General features: G+C 45.4%; 1 protein-coding gene across 1 annotated transcript in view; it reads left to right on the top strand.

Annotated features, from left to right (window-relative positions):
• Nucleotides 1-21,765, top strand: part of OTOP3 (otopetrin 3) — a 58,441-nt gene that overhangs the window by 14,538 nt on the left and 22,138 nt on the right. Inside the window, exons 2-3 of the mRNA XM_088482699.1 lie at nucleotides 13,892-14,242; nucleotides 17,707-17,843. Coding sequence (XP_088338825.1) covers nucleotides 13,892-14,242; nucleotides 17,707-17,843 — 488 coding nt within the window. The remainder of the gene's footprint in view (nucleotides 1-13,891; nucleotides 14,243-17,706; nucleotides 17,844-21,765) is intronic.

Genomic DNA, 21,765 nt, shown 5'->3' with positions numbered 1-21,765 from the left:
ACAGCATCCAAGTAGGCATGTCAGACAGTCCGTACCTGTACTGGCAGGAAAAAGAAGCAATTTGGAGGTCCCTGTACAAACTGGCTCTATTTTACCTGAGTTGCCCCCCCTCCAGTGTGTACTCCGAAAGAGTGTTTAGTGCAGCCGGGAACCTTGTCAGCGAAAGGCGTAGGAGGTTGCTTCCACAAAATGTGGAGAAGATGATGTTCATAAAATGAATTATCAACTCTTCCAGGGAGACCAGCCTCCAGAACGTACAGAGGGACCTGTGGTTCCAGCAGGGACAAATTAATACTCTGTGAGGATGAGGATGTACACACTGAAGAGGGTGAGGAATCGGTGGATGAGGAGGATGAGGATGACATCTTGCCTCCGTAGAGCCAGTTTGTGCAGGGACACATTAATTGCCAGCTTGTTTTGTGGGGGCCCAAACGAACCAATCATTTCAGCCACAGTTGTGTGGCAGACCCTGGCGCTGAAATGATTGATTTGTTAAAGTGTGCATGTCCTGTTTATACAACATAAGGGTGGGTGGGTGGGAGGGCCCAAGGACAATTCCATCTTGCACTTCTTTTTTTTCTTTGCATTATGTACAGTTTGGGGCCTAGTTTTTCTAACTGCCATCCTGTCTGCCACTGCAGTGTCACTCCTAGATGGGTCACGTGTTTGTGCCGCCCACTCGTGTCGCTTAGCATAGTCATCCAGCTACCTCGGTGCAACCTTTTGGACATGAAAACACTATTGTGAGGTGTGAGGTGTTCAGAATAGACTGGAAATGAGTGGAAATTAAGGTTATTGAGGTTAATAATAGCATAGGAGCAGAGAAACCAACAAATTCTGTGATTTTAGCTGTTTTTATGCTTTTTTAAAAAAAAATACAGATCCAAAACACAAAACCCAGAACCCAAAACACGAAGGGTGGTTTTGGCAAAACCAATCCAGATCCAAAACACGAAGAAAGATCCAGATCCAAAACCAAAACACAAAACACGAAAAGTGGCCGGTGCACACCCCTAACGCAGCTTAGTAAATAGACCCTTAGGTCCGTAACCTATTAGCAGAGTATTAACAGAGTTTGGGGCTCTTAACAGTACTCTAAACCCTGGGAGTAGGTGCGGTGCTGGTGGTGATTAGTCCACAGTACTTTAACCAGGTTTTGCACAACAAGGAAACATAAGTTTGTGCCAATGCTTCATGTTGCACTGCACCAGTAACACCCCATCAGCATGCAAATATATTATGCATGGATAGGGTTACCAACTTTTTATTTTCAGATTCCTGGACAGGGGGCGTGTCCAAAAACACAGTAGGGTTACAAGCATCTGATGCTACATATTCACCAAATACTTGTCAACTACCTGATAACTAATATTAATATTTTATACACTATGGGGCATATTCACTAAAGGTTGATTTTAGTCGAATTCGATTAATTTAAATCGATAAAAATCAATCAACATTAATGTTATGTTTCTGGGGCTAAATCACACATTTATTAATAGCCAATTTTTTATTTTGTTTTTAAGTATTATTAAATGTGTGATTTAGCCCCAGAAACACAACATCGATGTTAATCGATTTTATTATTTAATAAATATACCCCTTAGGGCCTAACTCTGAGTCGCACACAGTGCAACAATATTTTTCTACTGTGCATAACTGTCCCGATTCTAGTGCACAGAGGACCTGATTCAGAGATGGAAGCTAATGCTATCACAGCTGCAATTTCATACCCAACGTTGAAGCGAAAATATGCTGTTAGCAAAGATCACCCGAGCATAAGGACGCCAACTGCTGCCTTCTTACTTGTGTGCGACAATGCATACCCATGTAAAAATGATTATTATCGACGGACAGCGGCGTAATCTGACCTGCCGCAGTCTATGGAGCTCTTCTGACACGTAGAGCTGCGTATGCAATAGCAGTGGCTAATTTATACACGCCCATGTCACGGCGTTTAAATGGACTGGTACGCCTGCGTTTTTTCTGACCACTCACCGTTACCACCTCCAAATGCTCACTTCCTGTCAATCACTGCGATGGGACTCCATGGCCTGTGTGATCACAGTGCGATCGCACAGCTGCCTTAGCGCTCATGCACTATGATACATACGCATGCGCAATGGCAAACAATCGATCTGCGTGAAAATAGCATTAGCATCCATCTCTGAATCAGGCCCAGAGTCACAGTACTAATTCAGAGACACAGACTCTGAAATGTATTAGAAATGTATTTGGCACTCCTGGGCGGTGGTTAGTTAGTGGTGGCTAATCAGGTGCACAGAGAGGCTGAGCCTGATTGTCACATGCAAAAGCGCACACAGCAGCGTCTATTGGTGGTCGCCTGTCTGCGACTTTATGCAAATGCCCTACAAACTCTTCCCCTTGTATACATCTATGCAAGGACTGAGATGGCCAATTTTAGTGCCCGTGCACACGGTAATACCGATCGGTGCGTCCTTATATGCTACAATCGATCGCTTACGGGTTAGGGTACTTACTGCTGGAACCACTCTTAAAACCACGCCCAGCGGCGTCACTAGGGTAAGTGTCACCCAGTGCACCTACTCGCCTGCTATCATCCCCAGTCCTGAGCTTCTTGCGAAAGGGGCATGGTCATGTGCCCCTGAAGCCACACCTCTGATGTGTTTCTTTTTGGGGGCATGACTGTGTGCCACGCCTCTGTTTTCGTCATGCTGGGGACTTGCCCAGCACTCCAGGAACTGCTGGGCAGCCCCCAGCCTATCCCTGATCTCACTGCTACTTGGTAACACCATCCGAGGGGGTGACACCAAAATAGCAGAGCAGCTTTGTATGCAGATGCTTGGATTTGTAAAGCTGCCGGTGGGCATCTCAATACAAATCTAGGCATTTGAAATACTTGCATATTCTCACACATCGACTGCATACACAGACCCTGCAGCACCCATCTCTGAATCAGGTCCACTGCTTGAGAATTCACTTACTGAACACTAACCCCAGGGAATTAGAGCCCTGCATTTAGACTGCAATGAGTCAGCAGCTCACAGCTAAGTCAGGGTCTCCAAAAGTACTTAGACAGTCCTCAGTAGGGGCATACAGGAACTGTGGGCCTGATTCAGAGCCGGACGCGGTAGGGTCTCGTTCCTGCAAGCCCCAGTGAGCTTCTGGTTCTTAATAGAGCCGGAAGCTCACCAGTGACATCACTCATGATGTCAGTGGGGCCGCCCCCATCGGGAACGCCTCCGTTTGACCAGCCACCCCCGCCTGCCCGCCTCCAAAACGGTGCGAGCTGTCGATCAAAATCAACAGCCGCCCCCTTTTGGTGCAAGACCCTCCGTGATGGAGCGCCCGTCGCTAGCAGGGTCTCGCACATGCGCAGGTCGGAGCCGGCTCCGGCGTGCGCATGCGCAGTGGCCAAACATCGACCCGCTCGCGAGCGCATACACTTGCGAGCGGGTCTGAATCAGGCCCTGTGTCCTCTGTTCCTCCAGGATCCAGGCTCCTTCTATTGGTTCCTCATTGGTCATCAGGAATTTACTCGTTATCACACAATTTGACCCTATTATTAATGATTAGACACATTTCAACCATTCTGTTAATTTTCATTTATAGACAAATCATTTTTGTCATTTATACCCCTTTTCCACCTAAATTCCGGGTCTGACCCGGAGTTGGAACAAAGGCCCTCATTCAGAGCCGCTCGCTAGCGGCCGTACGCTCGTTCCGAGCGATGTTCGCACATCTGCGCATGCGTACGGTTTTTAGTACGCATGCGCGAACCAGTCAGTGCAGCCGAAAATCGTTTGTACGCTATATAGCGAGTGCCTGCTATTTTGAGTGACAGAATGAGGCGTATGTGGGTGGTAACAGGGGAAGGTGCTTGTAAACGGGGGAGTGGAATTCGAACGCAGGCGTGCTTAAAGGTCAAAACGGGCGTTTTAAGGGAGTGCATAATTAATACAGCAGCGTCATTGACCACGTCACTTGTTTTTTTTTAACTCAGAACTGCTCGCAAAATAGCGGTTGAAAAAACCAACCACAAGAATAGCGAGCAGTTCATACGCTGTACGATGTACTCGATTAATCTAATAAATAACGGACATGACGTATGGTGCGAGCGGCCAGGGGGCGTTTTTAACAAATAAACAAGCGTATGTTTTGCACGCTCGTTCAGACTTAGAGGTGTGAACAGACTGCAATTTGCGAACGGATCATTTGAATAGCCACCCCTTGTTTTTGAACGAACGACCGCAAATAGCGAACGGCTCTGAATCAGGCCCAAAGTTCCTATACGGATCAGACCCGGAATTTTGCCGGCGCCGACTCGGGATATTCCCGAGTCAGCGCCGCTCACACCGCAGTTGGGTCTGCATAGATGTCATCTCCAAGCGCCACTGAAGCCGGACCAATCGGCCGGCTAGCAGCGCACTCCAGGTCATCGTGTTAAACCCTGCTAGTTACCTGGGTTGGATTGCCGGGTCACTCGACCCGGCGATCCAACTCTCTGCCCTTTTACACCAGGGAGCTGCCCGGTTTAACCCTTCAAAAACCCGGGTTTTAGCTCCGGTGTAAAAGGGGTCTAACTGTTTAGAGACAAAAAAGTGAGCACACTGTTCTTGCTGACTTGTATCTGTTTTCCTTATCATTTATTTTCGTAAACTATGGGAATTATGATACTTGAGTTATTATCTAGATCGATGACTTTGCATCACATTTAACTCCATGATCATACAGGTGCCATGGAAATGTTTCATTATAAACAGAACATTAATGAAACATTGAATCAATATTAGATGAATGGCAGCAAGCCTAAGAAAAGAGTGGGATTCTAGTAGGGAAATGTGTACTTGGCTACACCTTAAGCTGGAAAACCAGTTTCTGTACAACATCAGGTCATGCCAAATTTTTATATGAACCTAGGGCCTGATTCAGAGCCGAACACTCTGACCAGAGCTCTCGCTCTGAATCAGGGCCCTCCTCCATGAAAATGGAGCAGCCTCCTGGCCACTCGCATAGCTGTGGGTGACCACCCACAGCATATGCGAGCGTCCATGATGATGGTCGCGATGGTCTTGACCATCGCGACCATCGGGCTTGCGACGGAGACCCTGCGGTAGGGTCTCGCTGCCGCAAGCCCTGGAGTGATTTTGGCTCTTTCAGAGCCAAAATCACTCCCACTGACATCACTAGTGATGTCAGTGGGGCCGGCTTCAGACAGTAGGCGTTCCCATGGGAACGCCGCCATCTGGCAGGCACGCCCACCAAAGGGGGCGTGCTGTCAATCAACATCGACAGCACGCCCCCTTTGGTGCGAGACCCGGAGCGATGGAGAGCCCGTCGCTCGCCGGGTCTCGCGCATGCGCACGACGAAGCTCCCTCCATCGTGCGCATGCGCAGTGGGGGAACATCGACCCGCTTGCGAGCGTCCTGCGCTCGCGAGCGGGTCTGAATGACCCCCCTAGTTAACAGAGACTAAAGGCCACCCATACATCAGCAATTAATTGCAGCAATCGTGCAATTTGCAATCGATTGTGTATAAAAATCTTTCCCTTTTTCAATCGATTGCAGATTGCAAAAAAGGGGAAAGATTTTTATACACAATCGATTGCAAATTGCACGGTTGCTGCAATCATGTGCTGATGTATGGGGGCCTTAAGCTCAAGACGTCATTAATTGCACCTGCAACATAGCAATAAAAAGTAAATAAAGTATCAGCCACAATCAGCAAATCTTGATTCTGAAATTGGGTAAACATGTGTAGCTCAACAAGCAGCTTATAGCTCCAGGGGCATAACTGTAAACAGACCTCACCACAATGGGCTTCCCTAAGGTCGTCTAAACTATGACATTATATGCAGTGGGGAGAAAAGCTTAGCCCTCAGGGAGCTCATTTAGATTTGGACATTTTTTTCATGCATCATACACATTTTTTCACTGCATACGCACCAGTGATGACTTGCATCTGTTAGAGGCTGAACATGGGCGTATAGGGACGGGCAAATGTGCGCAGTAAGGTCACCTTCACCTAAATACAGCATAATTAGATGTGGCGAGTGCTGCAGGGACAGTTCACTGATGCACAATGATGATAACGATGACTATCTGCAGTGTTATCTAGTCACTTCTGATTCGGTGACTTTATTGAGTATTGACCCCTCTTTTATGAAGTTGTCGCCATCTACTCATGTACTTAATTGACATGAATATTTGGACTACAGCAGGAAATCAAAATTCCCAGTCATACCATCGGGGACAAGTGCGCCCTATTTAAACCAGCTCTGATAGTGCACCCATTGCCAGAACAACTTATCTCTATAAGACCTGTTAGCTAGCTCCTGGCTTAGGACCTCATTCAGAGTCTCTCACTAGATGCGATCGCTCGCCCCCAGCGTATGCAAATTTGTCAAAGTGACGCCACGGGAAGTGATCGCTCACCAAGGCATAAGCACGCCCACCATGTCTTAGCGAGCAGCCAGCGTATGCCCAATCGCACAGGCAGAGCCGCCCAGCAGCACACGTCATCTCCAGGAAGTGTATTAAAACATCGAGGACAATCGGAAGCTACCGCAAGCACTGCGAGGACTTCAGTGTAAACAACAGGCATGTGACGTGTACTATGATGCTGCGTGTTAATTATGCACACCTCTAAAACAGCATTGAAACACTCAGGCACGCCTGCGTTCGCACCTCCACTCCCCCGTTATTAGTGTCCTGCCCCTTTAACCACCCACAAACGGCCTCTCCTGTCACTCATTTCACTGGGCTGTCTTTGCTGGGCGAGCAAGCGGCCTGCGATCGCACAGAGTAGTTCGCGCATGCGCAGAACGAAGCGTGCGCATGCACGTACGCAAACCATCGGGCCGCTTGCGAGCACACAGTGCTAGCTAGAGACTCTGAATGAGGCCCTCAGTGTGCCTGCATATGTTTCAGTCCATCCCTGGTTGTACGGTATTCAAAGGAAGTTTCAGCATTAATTCCAAGCTGTGCTTTATACATAGGACGTTTCAGCATCCATCTCAGGCTGTATCCTATACACAGCAAGTTCCAGCATCCATTCCAGTCTGTATGCTGTACACAGCAAGTTCCACCAGCCATTCCAGGCTGTGCACTACATACAGCAAGTGTCAGCATCAATTCCAAGCTGTGCACTATGCACAGGACGTTTCAGCATCCATCTCAGGCTGTATCCTATCAGGGCCGCAACTAGGGGGGGGGGCTAGAGGTGCACGTGCACCGGGTGCCGGATTGCAGGGGGTGAAAAAAGCTGACTCCAGGTGGCTTGGGGGCTGCAGACTCAGAAAACGGCCATCCAAAAATGTCCGCCGCCAAAGTGGAGACAAATACTAGAGGTCCTTACTGGCCCTCTAGGGGCTGTCTCCTCCTTGGCAGCGGTCATTTTTTGATGGCTGTTTTCATCAAATTTCATGCGGACTAGCCGTCCGCATGGACTCTGCTGGAAACGGCCATCCAAAAATGGCCGCCGCCTAGGAGGAGCAACTTTGAAGAAAGTGGTGCAGAAGAGCATTTAGATTTTTGGGGGGGGAAAAATAACTATGCCCAGCAAATTTGGGGTACTTGAAAATGGGGGTCAGCATATTTTAAAGTTGCTAAAGAGACTTGAAAAAATCATGAAAAACCCACTTGCGCAAGGAGCTGCAATGGAAAAAAACAAGTCAAGTTCGCTATTTTTTAACTTTGTTCCCCAACATTTTTTTTTTTTGGCCCCCAAATTCTAAGTGCTTTTTTCGTGGTGTCCCGATTTTTTTATTTTTTTATGACACAGATCATTTCATGGGGTCATTTTTTTAAGCCTGCACCCCTAAACTCCATTTCTGCACTATTTTTCGCCACCTGGTGGTGAAAAGTTATCCCCGTTTTTTGCCAAAGACTTTTCGAACCTGCGAAAAGTCTTTGAAATTGAATACGGTGTAAAACTAAAACCTGCGATAATGACGTCATAGGTGCGATATTAACACAAAAACTGACTTATCGCTCTCCCATATTGAATACCCCTGAAAGACTCACAAACCTGCCTCCTGTTGTTCCAGTGCCTGCTGTATTTATTAGACTGATCCAGTCTTGCTATCTGCTTTATGTTTCAATCAGTTCTCCACTAGTAAACTGTTACAGTTGTTTCAGTATTCCAGGCTGCAAGGCAGTTCACCAGCCTGCTCGCATTCTGCCTCTCATCCACACTACTACCAACATTCATGGGGAGGAGCTTCCTCAAGCCAACTAACTTCAATTACACTCCTAATAAATGGGATGTAGTTAATAGACCAGCGAACGCGATGCTGCCTGTCTAAATCCTGACTATACATGCCCGACACAGGACTTAAGATAGGCGTCGAAATACTGACGCCTATCTTAATCCCGATGCCAGAAGCCCAACCGATCGTCAAGAGCCAGGTACGTATACTACTTAGCATGAGGATGGTGGGGTCAGGTTTATGGACCTCCGGGAGGACTTAGGGTTAGGCCTCCTCTGGGGATGGTTGGGGTTAGGCTAGGGGAAAGGGGGTTAGGGTTAAGTGCCACTAGGGGGAGGTTGGGTTTGGGGGGGGAGGGTTAGAGTACATACCAGCTGGCATCAAGATGTCCTCCTCTTGGGCTGCCGTAGTCAGGTTTTGAACCAGTGGTATTTCAATCCCATTCCCTAATAAAAAAGCCAGCCCTAGGGTTCTTTAACTGGGTCAACAAAACACCAGTGGCCTGACAGTCAGGAATTAAGGCTAATGGTGTTAAAGTTGATGTTGAAGATGCTTCAGCGTTCTCAACATCAAAGGGCGGGGACGATAGTAGGATGCAAAAACCATAGAATTTTTGGCAGCCTAAGAGTGATATCCACCAGGATGTGAAGTAAATGTTCTTAACTGGAGATCCATTGCTTGGAAGCACTCGGGTCCACTCTAGGGGGTAAATTTACTAAGAATCGTGTCTGCTCGAGATTGCTATCATGGGTGTGCTTGGCCAATTTTAACAACTCGCAAATTTACTAAAGGCAAACTTGCGTGAGATATCTTTAAACTCTCTGCAAAACACAGATGGAAACACAAATAGGAATAAATTCACCATCGGACAAACTCGCAGTTACTTTTAATAGACAGGAATACAACACAGGAATTTACCAAGAATCATGATTATAATCATAGGTGCAATTTAAGCTTGGTCAAAAATAGACATTATAAATAGACTACCTCCTGAGCAGCATATTTAGCAAGAACATACACAGATCAGTGTGATCTGTGTGGATGTTTCTTCCTCTAATCAAGCAAGAAAAGGGTTAAATTAGGGGTGTGCACCGGCCACTTTTCGTGTTTTGTGTTTTGGTTTTGGATCTTTCTTTGTGTTTTGGATCTGGATTGGTTTTGCCAAAACCACCCTTCGGTGTTTTGGGTTCTGGGTTTTGTGTTTTGGATCTGTATTTTTTTGAAAAAAAGCATAAAAACAGCTAAAATCACAGAATGTGTTGATTTTTCTGCTCCTATGCTATTATTAACCTCAAAAACCTTAATTTCCACTCATTTCCAGTTTATTCTGAACCCTCACACCTCACAATAGTGTTTTTATGTCCAAAAGGTTGCACCGAGGTAGATGGATGATTATGCTAAGCGACACGAGTGGGCGGCACAAACACGTGGCCCATCTAGGAGTGACACTGCAGTGGCAGACAGGATGGCAGTTTGAAAAACTAGGCCCCAAACAGTACATAATGCAAAGAAAAAAAAGAGGTGCAAGATGGAATTGTCCTTGGGCCCTCCCACCCACCCTTATTTTGTATAAACAGGACATGCAAACTTTAACAAACCAATCATTTCAGCGCCAGGGTCTGCCACACGACTGTGGCTGAAATGATTGGTTCGTTTAGGCCCCCACAAAACAAGCTGGCAATTAATCTGGCCCTGCAAAAACTGGCTCTACGGAGGCAAGATGTCGTCCTCATCCTCCTCATTCACCGATTCCTCACCCTCTTCAGTGTTGTGTACATCCTCATCCTCACAGAGTATTAATTTGTCCCCGCTGGAATCCACCACCACAGGTCCCTCTGTACGTCCTGGAGGCTGGTCTCCCTGGAAAAGTTGATAATTCATTTTTATGAACATCATCTTCTCCACATTTTGTGGAAGCAACCTCCTACGCCTTTTGCTGACAAGGTTCCCGGCTGCACTAAACACTCTTTCGGAGTGCACACTGGAGGGGGGGCAACTCAGGTAAAATAGAGCCAGTTTGTACAGGGGCCTCCAAATTGCCTCTTTTTCCTGCCAGTACATGTACGGACTGTCTGACATGCCTACTTGGATGCTGTCACCGATGTAATCCTTTAACAGGCAGACGCACACTTGTCGCTGCTGCTTTGAGGATGCAGGTGCGGCTACAGCCCACACAATTCACAAAGACAGGAAAAAAAAGAAGAATTTTTTTATTGTTTGTGGAGCGCACTTTGAGGGTTACACCACCCTTTAACAGACAGATGCACGCTTGTCGCTGCTGCTTTAAGGATGCAGGTGCGGCTACAGCCCACACATTTCACAAAGACAGAAAAAAAAGGAGAATTTTTTTATTGTTTGTGGAACACACTTTGAGGGTTACACCACCCTTTAACAGACAGATGCACGTTGTCGCTGCTGCTTTGAGGACAGTATCATATGCAGTGACAGTAGATTTGTCAGAAATTGTTGGCACGTCCTTCAGTCCGGACCAGATGTCCAAACCAGCCCTTGACTTATGACACAGGTGCACGCTTGGCGCTGCTACTGTGTTGATGCACGTGCGGCTACATCGCACACAAGTCACAAACACATAAAAAAAATTGTTTTTTATTTTTTGGAGCACTTTGAGGGTTACACCACCCTTTAACAGACAGACGCACACTTCTTGCTGCTGCTTTGAGGATGCAAGTGCGGCTACAGCCCACACAATTCACAAAGACAGAATAAAAATAATTTTTTTATTGTTTGTGGAGCGCACTTTGAGGGTTACACCACCCTTTAACAGACAGACGCACGCTTGTCGCTGCTGCTTTAAGGATGCAGGTGCGTCTACAGCCCACACATTTCACAAAGAGAAAAAAAAAGATTTTTTTTATTGTTTGTGGAGCGCACTTTGAGGGTTACACCACCCTTTAACAGACAGAGGCACGCTTGTCGCTGCTGCTTTGAGGATGCAGGTGGAATCTAGACGGGATTTGGAACCGGGGACACACTACCTCCATCAATTGTCTAAATCCCACTGCACTAATGGCGGATACCGGACGCACGTCAAACACCAACATAGCAGTCAAGGCCTCAGTTATACGTTTTGCCTCAGGGTGACTGCTGTCGTACTTCATCCTCCTCGCTAGGGACTGTTGGAGGGTCAATTGTTTAGTAAAAGTAGTGGTGTTCCTACTTCCTCTCTGGGATGATGAACAACTCCCAGCAGCAGCAACAGCACTAGGAGGAAGTGGTTCTTGATCTTTCACTATTTTATTTTTATCGGAGAAAGTTTGGTCCTCCATTCTTGTTATATTGATATATACGTGCGTCTAAGGCGCACACAAACACAGAAAATATTTTTTTATTTTTGCTGGAGAGTAGTGCACTTTGTGGGTTACATCACCCTTTAAGAAATGAGCCAGCCGGCTCTTTACTTATGGGACACAGGCGCACGCTTGGCGCTGCTCCTTTGTTGATGCACATGCAGCCACAGTGCACACAATTCACAAACACAGAAAATATTTTTTTATTTTGTTTGGAGTGTACTTTGGGGGTTACACCACCCTTTAACGGTCAAGCCAGCCGGCCCATTACTTATGATACAGGCGCACGCTTGGCACTACTTTGTTGATGCACGTGCGGCTACTGCGCACACAATTCACAAACACAAAAAAATATATTTTTTTATTTTGTTTGGAGTGCCCTTTGGGGGTTACAGCACCCTTTAGCGGTCAATCCAGCCGGCCCTTTATTTATGGGACACAGGCGCATGCTTGGCACTACTTTGTTGATGCGCGTGCGGCTACTGCGCACACAATTCACAAACACAAAAAAATATATATTTTTATTTTGTTTGGAGTTCCCTTTGGGGGTTACAGCACCCTTTAGCGGTCAATCCAGCCAGCCCTTTATTTATGGGACACAGGCGCACGCTTGGCACTACTTTGTTGATGCACGTGCGGCTACTGCGCACACAATTCACAAACACAAAAAAATATATTTTTTTATTTTGTTTGGAGTGCCCTTTGGGGGTTACAGCACCCTTTAGTGGTCAATCCAGCCGGCCCTTTATTTATGGGACACAGGGTCATGCTTGGCACTACTTTGTTGATGCACGTGCGGCTACTGTGCACACAATTCACAAACACAAAAAAAAATATATTTTTATTTTGTTTGGAGTGCCCTTTGGGGGTTACAGCACCCTTTAGCGGTCAATCCAGCTGGCCCTTTGTTTATGGGACACAGGCGCACGCTTGGCACTACTTTGTTGATGCACGTGCGGCTACTGCGCACACAATTCACAAACACAAAAAAATATATTTTTTTATTTTGTTTGGAGTGCCCTTTGGGGGTTACAGCACCCTTTAACGGACAAGCCAGCCGACCTTTTTTGATGCACGTGCAGCCACAGTGCACACAATTCACAAACACAGAAAAAATATTATTTTTTTTTGCACTTGGGGGGAGCACCCCTGATGGACAGAGCACCCCCTGGACAACACTACAGCACCCCTTTAGGACTGGGACACTGCACAGGACTTTGGAGTGGACACACCCCCTATGGACAACTGACTGCACAACACAGTCCAGCCAGCCCCTATGGACTTTGAAGTAGTGGACACAGCCCCTATGGACAACAGCAGCACAGCGCAGCACAGCACAGCACAACACTACACTGCACTACACTACACAGCTCAGCCAGCCCTAACTCCCACCCTCCCTCTTCACTGTCCACAGCCGAGTGAGAAAATGGCGCCGACGCGGGTACCTTATATAGGATCCAAAACCCGCGAGACCCGGAAGGCGGGATGATGACGTTTTGCCTCGATTTCAGATCCGTGTCAGGCGGGAAAAGTCGAGCCTGACTCGGATCGGCCTCGGATCGGGGGGGCTCGGGGGGGTTCGGATTTCAGAAATCCGAACCCGCTCACCCCTAGGTTAAATTAACCTTTGAGCCAGTCCTGGTTCTAAAAATACAGGGGACAAAATGTGTAGGGGTCCTCCATATTTTATGAACCAGCACTGGGCTCTGTGTCTACTGTATGTCTCATATTACACTGGCTAATATGTATTAATTATAATAATAACAAATAATTATAGAACTATGATCAGGGAGTTACATTTTCTGGGTTGTAGTTGTTGAAAGAGGAGTGCGCTACTGCTACTTAACTTTCTGTTCCACTAGGGAGGCTTTATGCCCGGTTCCAAGATGGCTGCCGAGATTTCTACTGAGCATGTAAAGGGGCCATTATGTTTTTACTGAGTGCTGTGTAGAGTGACATACTGGGAGACAGGTTTCCTACTTAGCTCCTATAGAGAACCTTGTTAATACCTGCATACAAAGCTTTTCAAGCATCTTAAAATTGCAACCCACTTGCAGCATACACTCACCAGCTGCTGGGCTCTATAGAACCACGCTCCGCTCAATTACCAGTAAACATGTAACAGTGAGTATGGCTGTACTTGCTATCTCTCAGTAAACTAACACCACTGGTTAACTGGGCTCTTCATAGTTTGTGTCATCCGCTGGTGTGTGCTGGATATCAACATCTGCACACACATCATTTCCAACAGTAGTGTCCAATGTCTACATTTACTGTACTACTTATGTTGTTCTTAGATGCCCCTGGTTGTAGAATTATGTTCACTTATAGTTTATTTAAATACTGTCTACTGATCATTTTGGATATGATTTATATTTAATCTTGTTTTAGGTATGGAATCTAAAGAGCCTAGCCTGTCTATTGTCCTTGAGGGTCTCAGTATAAAGTATGAACATTCATGGCTCCACCGACACTGCCCTTCTAAACTGGTCCATCATCAAAGGGCACGGGGGTCTGGACGACTTCTCTCAGGACTCATGACTATGAATGTGGTGTTCCTAGGTGCTGCCTTGATCAGCAGTGTAATCCTCAGTTCAATGCCTACTCAGAACTCTCATATCTATCTTTCAGTCCTCATGTTCTGCAGCTCAGTATGGGCACTCTACTATCTGCTGAGGACACGCAAGAAATCATGTGTTGTAGTGCTTCAGGACCATCATGCTGGGGCACTGTGGCTAAGAGGTCAGTTAAAATGGATGACGAGAAATTGGACTGCCGCTAACATATGATCTTTGACCCACCAGTGCCTGTGTTCCTCACATCTTGCAATTAAACTAACTTTATAATAGATATTATTGCAGTATATTGGTTCTAATCACAAATGTATCCACTAAATGATCATGGCATAGCTTTCAGCATCCACAAAGGCATATTATCATCCCACTTCTTCAAAAGACAAGAACTGGATTAATACCTAAATATAAAAGCTCATCTACAACTGCTTGACTCCATCATCATACTTTCTCTGCAACAGCTGTGCATATACTAACAACTGGGTCCAACATAATAATGAGTTGTTGTGCAGAGTCTTTTCCTGACAAAGATTATCTTGCCTAACAATTCCAAATTCTGACCCCTCACATCCAACATCAATCCCAGTCACTAGACCTCAGCCCTCCTCCTGCCCTGCTGCAGTCTTCTCATTCCAAACTTAACCACACCAAACTGGGCCCTCTTCTATCAGGGCAAATCTCCCATCTAGAATTGCTTCAGTTCTCAATATTGTAAAGCCTAAGATTTTAAAGTTCAGATTAGTGAAAAAGTCTATAAGTAACAAGTAAAACCACCAAAGGAGTGGCAGCGCTGAAATAAATTAGTCCCACTCAAAAGCCAATATCACTGTTTACTTTTAGCTACAGGTGCAGAATTTCCATCAGAGATCAACATACGTCCAAACACATGGCCCTCTCTTCATATTGTTAGTGCTGCCTGCCTTTTATTATTTTCATTATCAAGGTTGCCATTATAACATCATAACTGTAAGGAGCTATAACCTGTTAACATTACTAATCTTTCAAGCTTCTTCTTGACCATTCAAACATGACCATCCCTCTTCCTACTACTTCTCTAGAAAGCCCCTTAAATCAGCCTCCAGAAAGTCTCAAATCATAGAAAAACAACTTCTGTATGAATTAGTTTAAGGATTTATTATATTTAATATTATACTTTCCTGCATAGTGTATCATCACAATTTTCTCTTAAATACATTTTTATTGGTTCAGTCAATATTTTTGAGATGTCTTAGCAACATTGGGAACTGGATTTTACGATAAACAAGCCACATTCTCCTCTAGGCTGCAATGCACTGACCCCTGGTATGGAATGTAAATGTGTATACACAGGTGATGAAATACGGTGGTATATCATTAGAACAATGGAACATCCCAATTTTCTAAAAAAAAAAAGTCACAAACAATCTTTTTGCCCCTTTCAATTTCCCCAGTATCAATTCTCTCAAATTATTCAAGTTAATCATCTCTCCCCACCTCACATTGTCAATGCCCTCCATCTTTTCTTCATCACCGCTGACATTGTCATGTTTTACCCAGTCCCCTATGTCCATTGCCTTGGTGTCATTCTTGACTTTGCCTTCAGCTTTACTCCATATTTATGCTATACTATTTGTCTGGCACTGTAGAGTTTTCTGACAACTTACAAATAAATAATGTGATGACACTGTGGAATTCTCTGGAAATTAGGACTTGATGTTACAAATGCTTTCAAGGTCTTTTCTATCCATCCCTCTCTATTATGTATACATGATACAAGTAGTACTTTAAAACCAATCTTACTTTTGGACTCAAAAGCAATCCAAATTGGACATTCGTGTGGAAACACTGTTTCATGTGGGAGATGTACCAAGCCTTGGAGAGAGATAAAGTGGGGAGACATAAAATACAAACCAATCAGCTTCTACCTGTCATTTGTCAAACACAGCTTTAAAATGACAGTTAAAAGCGGATTGGCAGGAACTCTCTCTCTCTCCACGGCTTGATACATCTATTCTAGCCCTTACTTTTCGATCACAGTCAATGCTACTACTTAGTAGTCATCAACCTGTTAAATGAACTTCCTCTCTTGAAATACCTCAACTATTCCCTTCCAATGTTAGCAGGTTTTCTGTTCTTTTTCTGGATGCTTACATTTCCTAGAATTCCACAGAATAAACTGGGATACTATTAAAATGGGAGCCTAATGTACAACAAGACAACAGTGATCTAATTTTCCAACACGTACTAAACACAAATTACATTCTTTTCCTATGATTACTTAAGATTGCTCTTTTAAATCATACTTCCTCCAAACTTTGCATAACTTCCTGAATTTTCTATAAATCCAACACTTGAAGCAAGTAGTAACCAATATGGTTTCTTTTCCTCAGTAGAATCAATGTTCATAATTACTAACTGTTCAGTCTCCTAATTCCCCCCAGTGTCTTCACACGGGTCTTTCCACAATTTGGTTTCTCAGCAATTTTCAAAGACAACTAGTTTCTTAAATTCAAATATTCCTATGAACTGTTCAAAACATTCCCCATAATCACAGCTACTGATACATAGACCCACTTCTGGTCTAAACACGTTGTCCTTTCCTTCGGTGCATTGCTGGAATATATGATGGCTGGCTTCATAATAATTTCCATGTCTTCTTTAACTTGCATCCCTTTATGTGTCAACATTATAATTGTAAACATGATGGTAAAGCATTGTGTTTAAGGTTATAATGCTGACATAGCAAAAATACTCTAAATGACATTACTACCGTGTTGGCATTCTATACTAGATATTATGCTTTTATACCATAATAAAACTAAAATATTGACTATTCTACAATCAAGCCTTCTGAGGCCCCTTCAACAAATGAAAGGTGTATCCTGGCTCTGTGTAAGGGGCTGTCCAACTATTCATCTCATTCCCCCACTGTTCCCCACCTTTTCTCTTTCTCTCATATGCATAGGAAACACTCTATCAGAACGCTTTAATTACTTTTCAATAAAGACTTCCAAGTCCCTTTCTCGAGTAATTATTTTGTTGTGTCAAATGAATGATGTAATGGTTTTTATTTTCTCTGTTTTTTTCAAACTGAATATTTTAAACTTTTAATCCTGTGTTCATTGTCAGAAAACAATTTACCATGTTAATATACCCCCTTATTCACTTTTTATTCAGTGTGAACATGGAAACCTCTAATCTGTGCTATCAGTACTGTAAACCTCAGTTATGACCCTGTCTGAAACACCTTTTTAAGGCATTCCATAAATGTATAAGTGGTTACCACTTCTCAGCACAGATGGCCATTCTGTGTTACCATAGGGCTACTCAGATGGGCAATTATCAAATGATCTGTGACGGCACTTGCTTGGATCTGTGAAGCGTCTCAGTACATTTCCAGCCAGTATTAGCATATTTTCGCACAGCAGCTGCGTACGGTATCGCTATTCCTATTACATTAGCGTACATCTCTGAATCAGGTCTTTAATCCCTATTACCAACAATGATTCACTAGAGCTGCCAAACTTCAAGTCTTTACTCTGTGAATGCGGTAACTTGCTTCTGTCAGTAATAACAAATTGTCACTAAAAATGTTAAAAGCTTGAAAAACACAAATAATGAAAAAATGAAATATATCGCACCTTCTCATTGCAGCATCTCTCGTTTTGTTTGGAATCTGCAGCCTCCTCCTTTCTGTCTTCAAAATTGGCTATGATACGACTCTGATGGCATGTAAGCTGCCAATGGAAATCATCTTTTCTGTCATGGAAATCATCTTTATAAGCACACAGGTATCACGTTATATGCGCTTAGAATATATAATGTGTTGGTTAATCAAAGAATTTATATGTTTTAGGGGGTCCATTATTAATTATCTCCCGATAATTAACATTCTAACTCGCCGGCGGTATTCGGAGCAATTCAGCATTGCTCCGGTGCGGTGACAGCTGACTCGGACAATCAGGAGCGGAGGGATCCTCTTCACAACCCGGGACTCCTTCCCATAGGGAAGGAGCGGGTTGCAAGCCCGGAGCAGGAGCATTCACCATCTGAAGATGGTGAATGCTACCGCACTCAAGCTCCGAAAATATTGTATTTACAGAGCTTGATGAATTCTGTCCCCATACTAGTGTATAGGGACAGCGGGCCATTCCGCCAGAGGAAGGTAAGTAGGAGATATCTGTCATATCTCCTACTTTACCATTTGATGAATGGTCCGAAAACGTAATTTTTACAATTGCAGGTGAAAATGTTCATTATCACCTGCTATTGTAAAAATTAAGTGATGATGAATAGGTCCCTTAGTCTACTTGTTAGGGAATCCATTCAAAATTTAGACTGTGTTTCATGATAGAAATGATGATCTTCTGGTAAAAATTCATATGGCTGCTGTAATGTCAAAGTGTTCCCAGGAAAGGCTTAGTTTTTGACACTGAAAATATGTAAGTGAAATTATTTAACTCCCTATCCTATCTATTAGGAAATTATCATTAGGATTAGCTGAGGAGGCATTCTGTAATTTTTGCTGCATTTGGCCTAGAAATGCAAACATTGGGGTGTATTGGGGTATAAAATGTACATATATGTGCTGGTTTTTGCTTCAAAAATAATAGGAGACCTTGGAATGTGTTACAAATGGGAGGGTATTTTATATGGGTTGGGTACACTAAACAGTCAAAATTTAGACATTCAAAACTTAGACAACATAATGTAGCCAGGTACAATATTACACAATCAAAATGTCGACATGGACTATATGTTGAGTGTAGATAATGAATATTGTAGACAGTCAAAAATAAGAGATATGGTAAGAACTTACCTTTGTTATCTCTATTTCTACGTAGTCCATAGGGTTCCACAGGATACCTTGGGGTATAGGTGATGACGTCAGTCTTCAGGCACCACAGAATTAAAGTTTTCAGCATCCCAGGATGCATCTGGGTCCCTCTCCTATACCCCGCCCCCGGGCCAAGGCATCTCAGTTACGTCACAAGCCATAGGCCGGAGGAGGAGAAGAAAGAGAGAAGAAAGATCTGGACACTCACGAAAATCACATTCTCACCATAGGGAGACGGAAAAACCGGTGACCAGAATAAAGCCCATCTGCAGTACAGGTGCGACAGGGCGGGAGTCCTGTTTAACCCTATGGACTTCGTAGAAATAGAGATAACAAAGGTAAGTTCTTACCATATCTCTTATTTTCTACTGCAGGGTCCATAGGGTATCCACAGGATACCTTGGGGATGTCCCAGAGCAGTATCCTTCAAGGGTGGGGACGCCCCTGTGCTGAGAGGAGAATCCGCCACCCGAAGGAAGCATCCTGAGAGGCAAAGGTGTCAAAAGCGTAATACGTCACAAAGGTATGGACAGAAGACCACATAGCAGCCTTGCAGATCTGAACTGCAGAGGCACCATGTCTAGCTGCCCACGAAGGACCCACAGACCTAGTGGAATGAGCCCTCACAGAGGAGGGAACTGAAAGACCTTCATGAAGATAAGCTTCTGAAATTGCCATACGAATCCAGCCTGCCAAAATCTGCTTTGAAGCAGGCCAACCTTTTTTACGGAAGCCATAGAGGAGAAACAAGGCGTCCGACTTCCTAAACAAAGAAGTGCAGTCCACATAAATCTTTAAGGCCCGCACAACATCCAAAGTGGCTTCACCCACTGAAAGTCCAGGTGAATTGAAAACCTGCACAACAATTTCTTAATTGATGTGAAAACTGGATACCACTTTGGGAAGGAATCCCGGACGAGCGCGAAGCACCGCCCTATTCCTATGAAAATTCAGAAAAGGGGGTCTACAAGAGAGAACCCCTAAATCCGAAACCCTTCTGGCCAAGGCAATGGCCAGAAGGAATATGGTTTTAGCTGTAAGCCATTTAAAGTCCACTGAGTCCAGTGGTTTAAACGGCGGTCCCTGGAGAACTCGCAGTACCACAGCCCAATTCCAATGCGCCACCGGTGAAACAAAAGGTGGCTGAATGCGAAGAACACCTCACATAAAGATGTGCACATCAGAGAGCGCAGCAATCCCACGATGAAACCAGACTGACAGGGCAGACACCTGCACTTTCAGAGAAGCCAGGCGAAGCCCATGATCCAGGCCATCCTGTAGGAAAGCCAACACCCTAGACAGCCGGAACTCCCTAGGGGAATACCCTCTAGGTCTACACCACCGGAAGAAAGTATGCCACACACGATGGTAGATTCTTGTCGAGGACGGTTTACGAACTCTTAGCATGGTTTGCACCACGGAGCCAGAAAACCCCCTGGACCTTAGCATGACCGTTTCAACAGCCACGCCGAGTCAGGTCCGGGTGAAGACAAGGACCCTGTGACAGCAGATCCGGTCGTAATGGTAACCTCAGAGGAACGTCTACTGACAGACTCTGGAGGTTGGAGAACTAGTGCCGTCTGGGCCACTCGGGAGCTACCAAGAGTAGCGTACCTCCTTCTTGTTTTGAATTTCCGTATTACCTGCAGAAGAAGGTAAAATGGAGGGAAAAGGTAGGCAAACTGGAACGTCTACTGGACGGACAGGGCATACACCAGAGACGCCTTCCACTCTCCCGGATGCACATCCTGCCTGCTGAGAAAATCCGCATCCCAGTTGAGGTGGCGTTGTCCGACTGGACGTGCACAGGGTGACCATGGAGAACCGGCTGTGCCAGCTGTAGAGCACTTAACACCGCATGGAGCTCCAAAATGTTTATTGGAAGCTCCGCTTCCGCCCGAGTCCACCTGCCCTGAAACAAGTGTGGACCCGCGACAGCTCCCCAGCCCCCGGAGACTGGCGTCCGTTGTTAACAGGACCCAGTTCGCCACACAGAACGGGAGACCCTTGTTGAGGTGGGTCGTCTGCAACCACCAGGTTAGAGACAGGCAAAAGTCCGGAGTGAGCCCCATCGTCTGGGACTTGAGACACTGAGGCAATCCATTCCATCTGGACAGGATCAATAGCAGAGGTCTGGAGTGAAATTGGGCATATTCCACCATGTCGAATACCGACACTGCAGACAACTGCGCACCCTCAACTACAAAGTAAGGATCTTTATCTCCATCACAAAGATCCGCTGCTGCTTGGAGTCCAATAAGGCCCCGAGGTGCAAGATCCTCTGAGACGGGGTGAGAGTGGACCTCTGCCAGTTTATCAACCAGCTGTGACGTTGCAGTACCGCAATCGTCAGATCCAGATGGTGTAAAAGAAGCTCTGGAGACCCCGCCATCAACAGGAGGTCGTCCAGATAAGGCAACAGTCAGACTCCCTGCGTCCACAGGAGAGCCGCCATGACCTTGGTGAATACCCGTGGAGCAGTCACCAGGCCAAAAGGCAGCGCCCGGAACTGGAAATGTTTGTTGCAGATTGCCAATCTGAGGAACTGCTGATGGCGCAAAAGAATAGGAACATGCAGGTAAGTGTCTGGGATGTCCAATGACACCATGTAGTCCCCAGGTTCCAGTGCCAGAATAATGGACCGCAGGGTCTCCATCCGAAACAGAGGCACCCTCAAAGACTTGTTGAGTTTAGTATCGGACGTCAAGACCCATTGGGTTTCTGCACCAAAAATAGATTGGAATAGAAACCCAGGCCCCTCTGGGAAATTGGAACATGCACTAAAACTCTGGCCTGGAGCATAGTGTGCAAAACCTTCCGCAGTTCCGAGGCTTTGCTCCGGTCTAGCGGAAGGCCTGTGGTAAAGAACCGGGATG

This window comes from Taudactylus pleione, unplaced genomic scaffold (assembly GCF_031769625.1).
Source record: "Taudactylus pleione unplaced genomic scaffold, aTauple2 ptg000290l, whole genome shotgun sequence".
In the NCBI taxonomy this organism is placed as follows: domain Eukaryota; kingdom Metazoa; phylum Chordata; class Amphibia; order Anura; family Myobatrachidae; genus Taudactylus; species Taudactylus pleione.
Note: the sequence above shows the minus strand (reverse complement) of the source record. Positions and strands in the feature narration are given on the sequence as shown.